Below are 15,953 nucleotides of genomic sequence, written 5' to 3' on the forward strand. Positions count from 1 at the left end.
CCGCGAGACACCCGAAACGGCACTTGATTCCTGTTGCTCCTGGGTGCCGCTGGATGTACTTCGCGTTCGCATCTTAATTGTGTTATCACCGGGAAATTATTGTTCTGTGTTTCTCACTGCACTCGCTCCGGCCAGCGCTCGGTGCGCAGCCCTGCAATTGCCGTGGCTCACGCATGTTTGCAATCAGTGCCGCGTTATGGGTGAAAATTACGGGGGCTGTTAATTGAATTTGTATAATTTTCGCTTCGGTGATAAAGAGCGATTTGGGTGAGGATATTAAATGTTGACTGTTGCCACCGTCCTCAGCACGGTGCTCACAGGGACAACAGCACTCAGTTTACGAACTGACAATGCTTTCCTCGGGGCCCGTTTACAGCATTTACTTCGATCACAACCTGGGGCGCATTTTTGGCAATCGTCAATCAGGTTTAAAATAGGGCACAGGCACGGGGATTAGCGAGGATTGACAGCGATGATGCATGCAAACAAATCATGGCACACGAAATGGATTTTTGAACCCCCGGTTCGTTGCTGTTGATGAAGCGTCGACATTCGCCGGCAGCCGATCGGTGGAGGATTATTATCCGTCGGCTGTCATAATTAGACAGTAGCCAAATCCGAGTTCGTTCTGTGAATGGCGGGCAGCTTTGGGGGTTTCGTGCCATCAACTACTGGATTACCGGTGGTGCGCAAAGCAATTATAAAATGCCTAGACATTCACGTCGGGCTTGCAGCGATTATTTTTGGAAAAATGGGGCCTTTAGCAGGGTAAGCTTAAAATGTTGCCCCATGGTTGGATTTCGGGGTTCCGATAGAAAACATAGCATAAGGCTGCTCTGGCTCTTGCCAAGCTGGTAGACTTTGTCACCATAAGAAAATGCTTATCAAAAATGCTGCACCGGTGTGCGTAGTGATTTCGGGTGCCACCTTATGCGCGGCGCGTCACTCTGTATTTTAGCGGCAAAAGTGCTAAAAATTATACAGTTAAGCCATAAATCAACAGCCATTTGGCTGACCTAATGTTTACCGTAATTACAGTTTTTCCGCATGGTAATACTTCCCACAAACAGCCCGAGTTCCTCGCTACCGGGCGTCCGAAATCTCTTGTCGTCAATTTGTAGTGCACCGGGGCACGGAAATCAGTTGCTAAATGGGGCTCAGCCAATAACAACATGTGCATATCTTTTTATTAATATCATTATCGTTCGCGCCATGCTCTGCCGCGCCATGCTCGACACGACGACGAACGACTTCATTTTCGCGCTCCTAGCCACTTTCCGCATAGCGAAAACCCGCCGTTACGTCTCTTTTTTGCATCAACGTTCACAAAAAAAAACGGTCACCCTGGCAAGGACCGATCGGTAGCTCCGGTCACCCGGTGAATGATAGTTATTATGCTAATCGATAACACTTTTATGCTCCATTTTTATCGATCCCTAATAAATGCTTGCCCGATGGGCATGAGGGTTATGGGAGAAAGAACCCAGCCGAGGGACGGTCGCTACAGCGCGTCTCTCCCGAGAGGTGTTGAAAATTAATATATTTATGCGAACGTTAAAAGTATCGACGCGACAGCGATCAGCGCGGTGTGAGCAGCATGAAATGAACCGATTAATCATCCACCGATCGGCCGATTTGTCGTCGGGTTGGCGGGCTGATCGGTTATGTTCTGCGCTATGTTCTCGCCATCGCCAGGAACAAATTTCCACATGTGTGTTCGATCAAATTAATGTTAGTTCGCAGTCAAAGAGCGAGACCCGCACGGGAAGTGTGGAAGAATTTCGAAGCAGAACGGGAAACCCAAAAAAGAATCGCCAATAGATTCTGATGGACAGGTTTCAGGTTTGATGTGCCTTTGGGGGATCGGTTACCGGTTTTTGTGTTTGCGTCGGCTCGTCCATTTTCTTCGCTCCGAACCCCGGCGGAGAGAGCCCCGAAGAAGATCGCGTTCCTTTGGCCGGGTTTCGCCTGGAATCGCGCGCCAAACCTTCACTCCGGCCGGTCGGACGGTCGGCCGTTGGTACGCCTTTAAACTAATTAGTAGGTTGGCGTAATTTCTTATGTTATAGGTATCGACATATTATCTTTCCGGTCCATATACGACGCTTTCGCCCCGCACGATACCCCACACGATCTTGCGCCGCCGCCGGTCGCCGGGCAAATTGCTTCCCAAAGTCGCCGAAGTGCGACCGGCGGCTTCGAAAACACGGCTTCGTAACGTGTTCGGCTCGGTGCTCCTGTCCTGTGCTGTGTGTTTTGGGGTGCCTCCAAACTTCAAACTGATTGCTGCGCCACGTTGGCCCAGGCCCAGGCCAAGCCGACCGCCGCCGGTTTAACTTTGTGTACCATAATTTGCGTTAATTTCGAGTCTTCGAACAAGCCTTGCCGGAGCGACGCAAATAATTTGTTGGTTTTCGAAGCTCATCGCGCGACGATCCCTATCGACGAGAACCGCTTGGATGAGCCCCCGACGGAGGGTGAAACAGCCTTCGCTCGCTCGTCCTCGATGGGACAGCATCGAGCGAACCATGGGCCGAAACTGATAATTTTGAAAAAAAAAGTGCAACCTGATCCCATCCTGGGGCGCCATCAATAGACACGAAAACAGGCAATGAATCGACCACAGAATGGTGGTTAAAGTTACGTTACTTTCCCAAGTGCATGGGTACTTGTTTTTCAATTTTTGGTCACCCCACGTTCGATTTGATTACTTTTGATTCTTTCATCAACAGAAAAGGCCTCACACATTCTCCGCCTCGGTTAACGGGTCGTTCACGGCACAATGATTATCCAAGAATGGCCCAAATTACGCTAAACGTTACGGTCCGGAGATAATGATGTGCCAGGACCCTCCGCTTGGGGGTCAAATTTTCTTGAACTCTTTTTGTCGGAGTTCAACCATAATTGAGCCACGCGTTACACCAAAATGCTGAACCTGGATTGACTTTCGCCCTGCTATATTTCAACCCAGCTTTCCGCGAAAGAATTCGTGAATTGAAAAATTGAAATGAGTGGTGGCGATTTTCCGATCTGCGCTAGCGTGCGTAGCGTGGCGCTATCAAACGATTTCGGTGCGTGAGTGGCAACGAACCTCGAACAGAACACCGCCCAAAGAAGCTTCCACAAACCAAAAAAAGGCACACAAGACCCAGCACGCGTCGTCGTTTTCCCCCGAAGGATTTGGGCTCACACCGGGAGCGTGAAACTGTTGGCAGCATGACAATGTCTCCGGAACGCACCGAGTAAACTCCGTGCGCACACGGAGCAAGCGCGACGCACACGTCGCACTGGCGACAGCTGTTTAAAGGGACGGGCCCCAACCCCCGAACCGGACCGGGGACCCTACGCCACCGCGCGCGCCGCCACGCGTGTGAGCGTGCCAATGGTTCGTGATTTTGTAAAGTTAAAGCGCGTAACCTGCGAGAGTCACGCAAAAGGTAATGCACGCACGGACGACGACGACGACGACGCCGATGGCGGCGCCGCGCACCGTCATTAGCCCCCGTGCCTGGTGTCCTGGGTGGTGTGCCGGGGCGTTCTCGGGGGCCAAGGCCGCGCCAGGCCATTGTGGCTGCAACTGATTCCGGGGCCAACCGGGCGGCACGCGCCCCAATCGTGTGTCTTTTGGGATGTGCTTTTCCCGTCTTCCGCGGCGCCTAAACGGATCCTTTCGATTTCATCCATCAACCCGACGGGGTCCAGAGGGACGACGGAACGCGCGCGCGATCGTGAATTCAAATAAATCGCCCATCCGCACGTGACCGCGGCAAGTGCCGTGGCCACGCCACGCCGCCAATCGATGTGTGCACCTTCCGCTAGTTCCCGCACGTTGCGGAAGGTGATGGTTCGTAATTATGTCTGTGGGTTTTTTGTTGCCCAGTTCCGTTTCTTAATGAAACTTGGGGCACGTCGCGAAAGGCGCAGGGTGTGTGCAGAAAACGTGATGCTTCCTATCTATCCTATCGTTTTTTTTGCTCCTCGAAGAAGTCGACGATTTTTTATGTGTGCATAAGCTCGGGAAATTATCAATGAAACAAGACCGAGCCACGAGACCAAGCGATGCCCTACCGCGCCACGTGTAATGGTAGGGTGTTGAGATCGAGAAATCTCATTACAGGATGTTTATGCTAAACGATGCATTACTCCAATCAGAAAAAAAATTGATTATAAGTCATGTTGATGCTTTCGAAAGCATAGTCGAAAGCGGGGTCATTTCGTCACCTGGCCGAAGGGGTCGAAGAGAGTGCAGCGTTTTTGCCACTGAAACAACCGATCGATGCGCTCCGAACGTCCTACTGAGCGACCGTCACTGCTGCTCGGTTGTTACGTTCGTTTATTGATTGATTTTAAATTAAATGTCATTTACAGGAGCTTTGCCCAGAGAGACCACCAGAGAGACCAGCGGCCGTCCCGTTCAATCAACGTCAAAGTCGCAGCGGCGCAACCGGGCCCTCAGCGGATCAGAGATCGATTCCGTGTCAACATTGTGGCTGCGGCCGTTTTTTCCGTCCCATCCCCACGAGAATACCGGAGGCCCAGAAGGGCCCAGAGAGACCGATCCGAATGCAGCAAAAATCAAACAAACAGAACGAATGGAAACGGCAAGCGAAATAACAAACAAAACACGATGCGCGTCACGAGCAGAGCGCAGGAACAAATGTAAACATTATTGAGAAATTGAATCAAACGACACGGACACTCGTCGGGCGACATTACACGGCACGCGGCTCCGTGCACTTTTTGTGCGCACTTTCGTCGTGGCCGCGAAGGTGCACCTTTCAGGAAGGTCCGGGGGGGGGCTTAAAATTAAACCCCGTTCGATTGGAACGCGGGTCAGCCGCGGTGCCCGATGATGCCCGATGTAATGCAATTTTCTGCAGCATCTCCCCGCCCAACGGCAATCCTTCTGGGAGCCTCCCGGTACGAGCTCAGATATTCCCGCAATATGTTTCATGCTCCACGGATTGACGTTTGCCGTGCCGTGCTCGTCGCGGGTCGCGCCACTTTAATTTTTTGACAGATTTTACTCGTTTTTGTTTGGTCCGCGATGTCCCCGGGCCGGGGCGGCGCACACACAAACCATAGAGTGCACATTCCGGGGCTGAAGAAATGTCAACGGCAACCCTCATCGGCAGGCCGGCTGCTGCGGGAGAATGTACTCGGAGAGCCGGTGCGCGCAGTGTTTGCGCGGCTACATAATGATCTCGCGTGCAAAAGGTCGTTATCATCATTAGCGGAGCCTTCGGTCGGCCGGCCGCAGAGCCAGGGGAGAAAAAAATCACCCGGGATTCAGCTCGGGACCACAACTCATCCTGGCACTCATCGTCACCTCACCACCCCCGGCAAACCGGGACCGCGATTCTCGGTGCGATAAAAAAACGCGCCGCCGTGCAACATACAAATGGAGGCTCACTCTGGTCAGGGGGCCGGCGGAACCACATCGGCATCGGAACGCGGCGCGATGGGCCACGAAATGATTGGGTATTATTATGTGCGATTTATTGGAAATTTAATGATCTTCGCAAAAATGAAACAATCCTCGGCACGGCGGCCAACAATCGGGCGGCCGCCGCTCGGGTGGTGATTTTAATGACCGGTTTTACACAACGACACAACGACGACCCGGGGAACGATAAAAAAAAAAGATTTAACAAAATTGAAGCTCCAAAGGAGCAGTTTTTCTTGGCTCGGCCGCCCGCAAGACGGCCGACGAAAGAAAAACTTCAAATGTAACCGTCCGATCGGCAGCAGCATTCTGGTGCTGAATGAATTGTTCTACGCAATTTGCTCGATCCCCGCACCGGGAGGAGCCGGAGGATCCCGCGGGAGGTGGAAAATATTTGTTTAATGGTTTTTGGTTTTGTGTGCGCGATTCCCAGATTGCACCGGTCGCACCGGCTGCATCTCGAAATGTCCGATACCCGACGACGAAGGGGAACACGAAACTTACCTTGCGAACCGCTCCTTGTCCTGCACGTTGTCCTCATCCATTCTGTTGTATTTGTTACCACTGGATGTATCCTCATCAGACCTGTAAAGAGGGAAAGCGTCAAGAAAAAAGCCCGTTAGGAGATTGGTCTCAATGGTCAATTGTGGAAAGTAAACATTTGCCAAACATTACTCAGTTTCGCCACTCTTTGAGTCACTTTCAGTTTTCAGAGCCCTTGAGGACGAACCATAGTCGCCGACTCCTCAGACAACTCGCACAAAACAATATTAGAATGGAATTGGCTTAAAGTAGATTTTTATTAAATTGTATAAAAAGAAGAATGAAAGGCTACTACAGCTCAAATTCTTTTTAATACAGGATACAAAAAAAAGTTCCGCCACTCGCTTTCTAGTCCTTCGGGAGGTAACCCGGATCGTGATTGACTCTCAGCTCGACACCTCAGCGTGACCGGAAGGACTTACTTCGGAAGCGTATTCGGCACACGTATCGACATCGTGACGAAATCGAGCCTTCCGCCGGGAAGTGGCCAGGACACGCACCGCTGGCGTAGACGAAACAAAACACCATTGTCCCCGCCCCGAAAACATGAGCAACGTCCTTCGCGTCGTCGAACGCAATGAGTGAGGGCGGGCGCAAAAATTACGTGAATCAAGAACCCGAGCCGGAGTCGGAGAGTCGGTGGCCGACTTAACTGGGTCGACCAACTGAACTGACGGCACGCGACACTAGAGAAATTATGATGCTTCCCTTGGCACACGGTCCTCTGTTGTCGGGGCTGGTAGGATGATGGTCGATTGGTCTAGACACGCCAAACGGGGGCCGTTGTCCGCCCACCGATGCTGCTGCTTCACCTTGTGTTGACACACGGTCACGGTCACCAGCGACGGGACACGTTTCGGAATGATTAGACGGTTGGCTGGTCGGGCCCGGCCGGTCTCCGCTTAATACCTGCCTTATTTTTATGCTCGATTTTCTGCACTACAGTCACTGTCAGAGAGCTAGCGGAAGGTGATGCTGTAATGTTTACTTGCCAATAACTGGGTCAATGAAAAGATTTTGGTAAAAATAATGTAACCAAATTTATGTTAACCAACGATTTAAAAAAAAATGAACGGTGATAGCCAGAATCCGTCGTTGGCCACTAAATCATATGCTTGTTTGCCCATTTTGAAGGCCGTCGCCGGCACCGGGAAGGAAAATCAGTGCCCGGCGCCAACCTGGTCACTGTACCGTTGGGTGTAGGTAGAGGTCCCAAAAAAGGGCATCCTCCGGATATGGTGGCCGGGTTTTACAAGCGCGCCGACCGAAGCGCCCTGTCGCGTCATCCCGCGACGGCCGGCTGACGACAGTGCTTATTAGGGCACATCGTCCCGGGCGATTGTATTAATTATGAAAATTCGCGGCCGACTCGCGAGGAAGACACGTTCCTGGAACCTGCGCGACGACGACGGTTGACCACTTAGAAGCAGGTTTCAAGGCGGCCACCGACCAGTGCCCATGGCCAGCGAGAGAGGGAGATGGAGCGGACATCGTAACATCACACCCGCCGCGGTCAACGCAGCCGTCAGCAGTTATGCGTTTTGCGGCGAGACGAAAGAAATAAATGTGCTAATTTAATGAGCGAAACTGCGCCACTGAAAACGATCGGTTCCGAGCACCGGTTCCCGGGCAGGGCCGCGGCTTGACGGATGCCGCACTGGTGGTGCCGGAGTCCTTCCTGCCAGGACGAACCAGCAATGCTTATGGCCCCCGGAGCAACCCCATCGTTTCGGGCTTCTGTGTTCAGCGACCCGGAACGAGACAGCGAGATAGAGAGAGAGAGAGCGCGCGAGAGAGGTTTGGTTGAGAAGCAACCCCAAACAGGAACAACAAACAAAAAAAAACGGCCCTTGAAGGAAAACGCCCTCGAGCTGGCAACATAAACATAAAACAAACTGTAGTAATAACATTAGCACACCAGCGCCGGGGCAGCAATTAATCATTTCAGCTAACCGAGTTGCCCGAGACACAGGCGCACTGCTTGAGGTCTTGAGGTCTCCTCAAGTTTGGCTCACCACGACGGGCCAAAGGTTAACGACAACCAAGCCAGAGACACTTAAAATCGCATGTACAACATACGGAACAAGCGTTTGAAGTTGAGTCGAACGCTTATCAACGCCTTGACCGACCTGAATCGGGGAAACAAAAGCATCTGGTAAGCATAACGCTAGCCTGACCCCCAACAAACTGGTCTATCGAACAGTTTTAACGGTTACCCATCGCGAATCGAATCAATTACGAACACTCTGCGGTTGTTCCGGAATCCGCCGATGATTACCGTGACCGTAGCAGGCCGTAGGAGTGGTGGTGGAGCAGCCAAAGGTAACGTTTCCGTTCTGCCGGACGTGTGTCAGACACGCCGACGAAGCGCAATTTCAATTAATTACCCTGGCTTTCCCCTTGCTGAAGGGCGCTCACCGAGGGCTGCGCCAGACGAAAGTGACAGACCGAGAGAGACCCTAGCAATCCCTAGAAACCGTTGCGCGTCTCAGTTGGCGGCAGTTGCTGGTCCAACACGAGGGCCCAACGGGCGCCCTTGGAATCGCGCAAAGGTCAAAGATTTTGGGATAGGTTATTAGACGAGACCACAATTTAAATGGTCAGAACTGCCAGATGGAGCGATACCTGAAGTAATTATGAGAATTTCGGCTATCCTCGACCGTTTTAATTGGTTCCATCGGTTCAAGTCCCTGTTTTGTGGCCACGCCACATACACATCGATCCCTCCCATAGGTTAATTCCTGGACCTAGGAAATCAAGACGAAATTGGAGCGAACCGAGCGTTGAGTGGCGAATCGAATGAGTGAAGTTCGATTGACAGGTTAAACGAAGTGACACGCTCCATCGAGTAGCACGCTGCGGTAGACCCTCTCTCAAGGTTAGCAGCAGCAGCGGCCGTGGGCGAGGAGGAACCCAGTCCGACCCGGTTTCGCGGGCAATTTGTGGGTAATTGAATCGAACGAAATAATGGAACGGTAGCAACGTACTCGTTTTTTGTTTTTCTTGCTTTCTAATTAACAGCACCACGGCCGTCTCAGAAGTGTTTCACGTAACCCTTTCTTTCGGGTACTATTAGAGCCCTGTTCTAACCCACGGCCTCGATCTTATCGGTGATCAATGGGGTCCCCGCGTGCCAACCAACAGCCTTGAGAAGCCGTTCCAATTTTATGCACGGGAGGCACCTTCGTAGGCTGCCAAGGTTATGGCAGCTTCACTGAAACTGTTAATTAAAATGTCCAAAAAGCGCTTGGACCCGGTTCCGTTAGAGGCACGGCGAAGTGCTGGCGAAGAAGTACTGGGGAGTACGGGGCAGCATATTTCCCTTGTTTCGATGGAAATACAGAAAACAGTGTTCGCCTCGCCCCTTGTTTCAACACACTTTTTGTTGGGTTTTCCTTCGTCGTGCAAACATTCGTTCTTTGGTCGGGAAACACGCTCCCCAACCGGACCGGGCACCGGAGCCAGGCAAAGGCGTTGGCCGAGGAAGCTTCAATTTGGTTGCCGCGCGCGCGCCGGTCTACCGTTTCGACCACAATTAACCAATTAATTGCCGATGGTTGGCAGCAGCCCCGAAAGGTGACTCTCCTGGGGGCGCCGCGCGGATGGCCACCCTTCCGCAAATTGAAGGTACTTGAAGGCAGCAATTTGGCCGATCGATTTGTGCCCGCTCCGGAGCAACCCCCGGCGACTTGAGACTACCTTGTGCCGGGGCTGAATCGACCCCGGCGCACTCGTAGACCCCAACAACCGTTCATTATTTAATTTGAATTATTTAAGCAACACCCGGAGCGATTCCGGTGCAATTGGGTGGTGCATCCGGAACAGCATAAAAGTGCAGTTACACTCGGCGACCGTGACACCGAACTGACTACGATCGTCAAATCGATGACGACAACTCGTTGACGTTTGGCGAGCCACGGTCAGTGGTGACGCACGGACCAATGGCTATTCCCACAAACAATCACGCCTGTGGAGCACAATCAAAAGCCTACGAATTAACGTTTACGTCAGATCCGTTGGTGGCGTCATTATTTGGCGAGCGCGACATGACGTCAAGTCCCTCGGATAGCTTCGATGCGAGTTGTGACGTTGGACCCGGGGGGTCGTGTCGATAATTAATCGCTGCACCTAGACCGATTGGCAATTATCCACGATCGGGCGCGATTCATGAGATGGACTTGGTCGCCGGGAAATTGTTTCCAGGAAGATCCACATCGGATCTCAATTAGAATAACCACAGCTGTTTGTCAACGTGATCCGTGCTGCTCCGAGAGCTCCGAGAGCTCCGAGTTTTTATTGTGAAGCCATTGGAACTTTTGAGGATATTTTGGTCTCTACTTGGATTTGGACTATACAACTGATCGACTCAGGTTGATCACATTCGTTTAGGTTATTTAGCCATTTACCATGTAACTTGAGTAATTTGACGACATTAGTGGTTTTGATACCAACATTTCTCCAGGAATCGAAAGCATTCGATCTATAATATCTTTGGGGTCACCTCATCAAGTAAAAAATCAAGTCAAGTCATCAAGTAATTATCGAGTAGTCAATCAAGTAAAAAGAAGCCATAACTTAGTTCTATTTCAACTAGTATTCTTGGGGATGTAGGGCGTCCCAAACAAGTAAATTGAAGTTGGACAACTGGCTAGCTATTAAAGCTGGAAACCTGAAACGGCGAGCTCCGATAACCGGCGGACACTTCGTTTCAATTGTCAAAAACAATGTAAAACGGTACGGTGACAGTTGAGCAAACTACGCCCAGCAATGTTGCCCGAAGCCTGCATAGAATTAAATGCAAGTTGATGTGTGTGATTGCGCAATTATGTCCCGAGATCCGGGACGCAGGTTCGCAGGATGGTGGCCGGTTCGCAAGATAGCGACGCCGCCGTCATGTGACGGGGCGTCGTCTCGGTCCGACGGAACATCAAAAACCGATCGCGCACCGAGATCTGGCGATCCTGCCGGCCGCGAGGAATGCTACTTTCACATTCCTGCCATCCTGACATCGGCGGGCCGACCGGTCACAAGGTGGCGCGCGGTGGTAATTATGTTTCGCGTTTAATATTTCACCGCTCGCGCTCGGAACGCAACCTGTTGCCGGGAGACCCGGGAAATCAGAAACGCGGGAGCCACACAAAAACATATCTCGCCGGGGAGCGGAGCGGTTGCCAAATTGCACACAAAACTCCTGGCCGTCGGGAAACGCTTTCCCGGATGCTGGACGCGGACGCTGGACACTCTCGCGGTAATTCAAAGACCGATCCGCCGCCCGGTGCGGAGCTGGTCCTGAATTTCCAATGAGTCGGGGCCCCGGGACGCGCCGGAGCCATTCCTCCACGGTTGGCGGTGGACTTTCGCGCGCGGCTCGTGAATTACGCGCTTTGTCGTAATTTTATGTTTAGCCACTTTTATTCCCTCCGTTCGGTCACTTCACACCGAAAGTTTGGAAAAGTCGCTCCGATCGCCATGTTGTTACCCATTCGCCATGGTGCCATGGCCGTGGTCGTAATCAGTGTTTGCCCGTTTCTTTCTTCTGAATGCTGGCGGACAGCGACCGGCCGGCCAAATGGCCAACGGCATATCGCTCCGAACGGCAATCGGCGGTACGTGTCTTTATTCGTAAACATTCATCGAGCGCTCCGGGTGCGATTCCGTTCGGCAGAACTTCCCAGCACCAGAAGCCGCCGGCTGCAGCTGCATCGACAGTTGCGCATCGCGTAACGCTCGACCGGGTCTCCGGGAAATCTGGGTTTCGCGAGAAGGAGTTCAGTTCAGTAAACAACACTCCACGGGCGCGGGCAATTACGGAATGATCGGCGGTGGCAAATTCTGCATCCCCCTGGCGCGTTGGATAAACAAAGTCTTCGACGGCAGCAAAACAGGAAGACTAACGTCGGGTGGCATGCAAACTAAGCTCATTGTCCGCCCCGAAAATTGTCCGCCCGCCAGCCAGCTCACGTTAAATCCGCCACAACTCGATTCGGGCAATTCTGAATGCGTTCCGTCGGCCGAGTTTCGCGGAACCCGTGATGTTTGTAATTATTTCCGATCGAGGTCACCAAATGCGCCCCGCGCATGGGTGGCCATTTCTGATGTGGTTCGAGTGACTTCTTCCCGAAACAAAAAAACCCTGCAAACCATAGGTGCCAGCTTGGTTCATCGTGGTTCCGCTTCTCTGCCCGGTTTCGGCTTCCGGTTCCAGATGGATGGGTTCTGTCAGCGCGCCAAAGACTGCCATCTGTTGCGCGCACGTGTGATCCCTGCTGTGCGTGTTTTTTGTTTGCGATGACCTCCAAGCAAAGTCCTCCGACCACTAGGAGCGTTGAGCGTATTCCGTGCGACAGATCGGGTGAAATCAGTCCTCCGGGCCTTCCAGCAGGCAGGCTTCTCAGGAGCAGCTCGGCAGCTCAAACTCATCCCATCTCGCGCCAAACGATGACAGGCACGTTCTCATTTGTCATCCGAAACAATGAGGTCAAACACGTTCCGGATGGCTTCACCGGAAACGGGCAGTCGCTGGCTCCCGGCTGGCTAACGCTGGCCAAAGTTTCGCTCCGGTGCCCGGCTGTCCGACGGCCCCAAAAACTGTCGCCCGCAGAGAGCCGCCATTTCTGTCGATGAATCATCTCGAAGGAACTCGGCGGAACAGCAGGGCCCGCGATAATCTTCTCGGAGACGCAGATTGTGACCGATGATTGGGTCAACGCGACAAAGGCAACATGTCTTCGAGACTGCTGTGTGATTTGGCTGACCTTCGCTGCGCAGTTTCTTTGAAATGCCTCTGATCGACGAGCGGCCATCTTTTTTCTTCGTCGAGCGTCGGAGTGAGATATTAGCGAAAAGAAGAGCCTGCCGGCGAAACCGTTACACGATAAACGCGAGCTGCAGCAATCTGAACCGTAAATACGTCGTGGCCATCCGAACGAGCGTCCGGCGGTTTCATTTAAATCGAAATTACCGTTAACAAATCACAAATTGGTTTATTATTCGCATTTTGCTGAAATTTATTATCATTACCGCTGCGGTTTGCGATGCCGGGCGATGAGCGATGCTCACCGGCGGGGCGGACGGACTGATGCCACCGGTTGACCGTCGGCCGCGGCCATGACGATGACCGTGAGTTGCTGCGGAGTGTGTCATTGCCATTGCCGGGGCACACAAAGCGGGATGCGACTGCGCTTGGCCGTCCCGCGGGCCGTCGTTTTATGATTTGTAATTTTGTGCAATTTTTGTAAATGCATAATCGATGCAATTGCACCCCGCCCGCCAACGCGAAGCGCATCGCCGGATGATGATCGTAACGCTAATTCCCCTCGGCCAACCGGGAAACGGGGCACAAAGCCTGTACCATCCTTACGCCCTCCGTGCGTTGTCTTCCGCTTGTTCCGCTTGATTATGATGATACGTTCTCGCAACGCACACACGACGGAGCATAATGTTCACTCATGAACGGCACCCCACGGCATGATGCTTGGCGGTCGGGCAGGTCATATGTGTGTCATTTGCCGAAATCGAAAGACACGCGGAAGGCAAAGACAAATCGATTCGACACCACGGCCAACGCGCCATTTTGTCGGCGCAAGGAGTAAATTGATGGTGGCCAAATGCTAGTGCGGAATAATGTCATCGTAATAATTATCATTAGCACACGGTGGGCATCGACGTTCGACGAACGGTGATGGGTTTATCCAAAAAGCACCGAACTGGGGTATCGAGGGGTATCGATGTGCCAATGTCTACTAATAATGCTTGGGACACATGAAAATTGGCGGAAAATGAGTCAGATTAATGCTTTTTCGGTTCCCTAGGCTCAACTGTTTAGACATTCAATTTAAGTCAGCAGCTAAGATGAAAAGAGATTTCAATAAGATCAAAGACCAGAGCCTAGAATGAGTGAACTAATCGTAAGAAAATAACTGAAACGTCAGAAGTCCACGTCAGAAGCGAAGAAAAAGAAGTAAAATTTTTACACTGATTAATTAACGTGATGAAGTTTAGTACTAACGAATCGTAATTGTATGTTTCAGATCAGCTCGTTAAGACTTCAGGAAGATTGACGAGAATAAACGACAAACTAGTGTCTATTTTGGGTTTTCAAAGTACTGCGACCTTCAACAACAGTTCCAAAAACTGAGGAAATTTTTGCGGCATATTTTGGCCATAGTTCGGTTCGAGGTTTGTAGTTCGGTAAAGGACGGAGAAGGCACAACAGTCTTGTCTAGAAAAATTGGACGAAGATTTGACGCACGCATAGTGACCATGCGGACCAGGTCTAAATAATGATGAGAACTTTGCCGTTGGAAAGTGACGATGTTTCGATTTGTGAGACCGTCACCGTCCGGCGGGACTCCGGTACCTATAGCCCATTCCACCGACCACATCTTCGGCCCCGGAGCGAAGGTGCCTTGGCCGGACACCTTGGAACGCCGTTGCCGGGCGGACCGCGCGCCGGCCACAAACCGAAACGAATCGTCGGAAATCGAAATCCGAGAAACAGAAACATAAAGTGCTGGCCTCCGACTCCGGCATTGAGGTCGGGGTGGGGCAACACAATTATTCTTCCACCCATTTGCCTTACACCCTCTCTTTTACCAACCTGTGGCCGGCTTTTGCATCGCCAACCAATACTTCACGCGGAGAATGTTAACCGAACAGTATTTATGAGTTTATAATGGGGCCCACAAACCTAGAGTTCAAACTCGGACTCGGACTTCGAAGCTTCGAATAATGACAGCTTTCCCAAGGATGCGACAAACCTCGTTTTATGTACCTACAAATCCCACATATTCCGAACTGTCCTCTCAACTGCTCCTCGACATATTCTCAAGTGTGGACTCGGGACTCGCAACGCAAACAACTCCCTTTCGCTGAAAGTGCGCGCCCAACTGTCCACCGTCCATCGCCGGCCCGAAGGACGGCACCGATTGTTTGCACTTCTTGTTTATTACGATCATTATGTGAGTCGAGCTTACACACGTTAGCCGAACGACAGGAGACCGACCGCATACTCTTTCCGGTACCGTCGGCCTCGGCCAGACACGGTCATGCCACGGCGGATTTCCATCGATTTCATGGGCCGGGCCGATGTCGGGTTCACCTGGCCGTGCCCAAGGCGGACACACAGCCCGGGTTGACATGTGATCCCCACAGGCACCCGCCGGGCGGGCCTCGAGACCGGAAAGAGTGCATATGATACGGTTCGACGCGGACGAGCATCATCATAACGCTCGCTGCTCCACTGACCCCGGGAAGGGTGTCGGGGGTGTCGGTGCATGTGCAATGATTTATTTATTAGTTATGACACTCGCTCGCCATCGTGCATCGTGTGGCGGTTTCGCCGTGTGAAGGGTCCCCGCAGGTCCCGTCGAGACCGAGCGAGCGAGTGTCCGGTCGCCGACATGGGATTTTAATGTTTATGATTGTTCGTCAATCGGAGGCGACCCCGGCCATACGCCGACCCGGTCCGTACGGCGGAAGTTTCGCTGACACTCGCCTGTCACAGCGAAGGTGTTGCGTCACAACAGGCACAGGGTGCCGCATTCTGGACGCTGACCACACGGATAAATCCCACGAACGTGATGATGGCTCCGACGGGGGACTCATCATTAATATCCGGGCCGCCGGCCGGCAGGATGACGGAGCCGACGATGGGCCGGCTCTTTAGGGCCAAGTGCGGATGACCAGCGGACGGACCATGGAAATGAGCGACCTGCGAGTGTTATGGGACGAACGTTCGATTATTGTGTCAATACTCCGCGGACTCCGCTCCAGGGCGGGTTGTCCAGAGCCGGACCCGGATATACCTGGATGTCCCCGGGGTCCAGTGCCGTTCACGAGGCGAATGAGCAAACATTTGCTAAATATCAGTTGATTGCTTCATTACACCCGGCAAGGTAAGTAATAAATTGCGATTTTATGGGTTAACCGGAGGAGGGCTCATCTGGCCGAGGAGTACGATTCT

General features: G+C 52.3%; 1 protein-coding gene across 1 annotated transcript in view; it reads right to left on the reverse strand.

Annotated features, from left to right (window-relative positions):
* Positions 1-15,953, reverse strand: part of LOC131211795 (aryl hydrocarbon receptor nuclear translocator homolog) — a 151,855-nt gene that overhangs the window by 72,928 nt on the left and 62,974 nt on the right. Inside the window, exon 3 of the mRNA XM_058205415.1 lies at positions 5,951-6,031. Coding sequence (XP_058061398.1) covers positions 5,951-6,031 — 81 coding nt within the window. The remainder of the gene's footprint in view (positions 1-5,950; positions 6,032-15,953) is intronic.

Source organism: Anopheles bellator, chromosome 2, assembly GCF_943735745.2.
Source record: "Anopheles bellator chromosome 2, idAnoBellAS_SP24_06.2, whole genome shotgun sequence".
NCBI lineage: Eukaryota > Metazoa > Arthropoda > Insecta > Diptera > Culicidae > Anopheles > Anopheles bellator.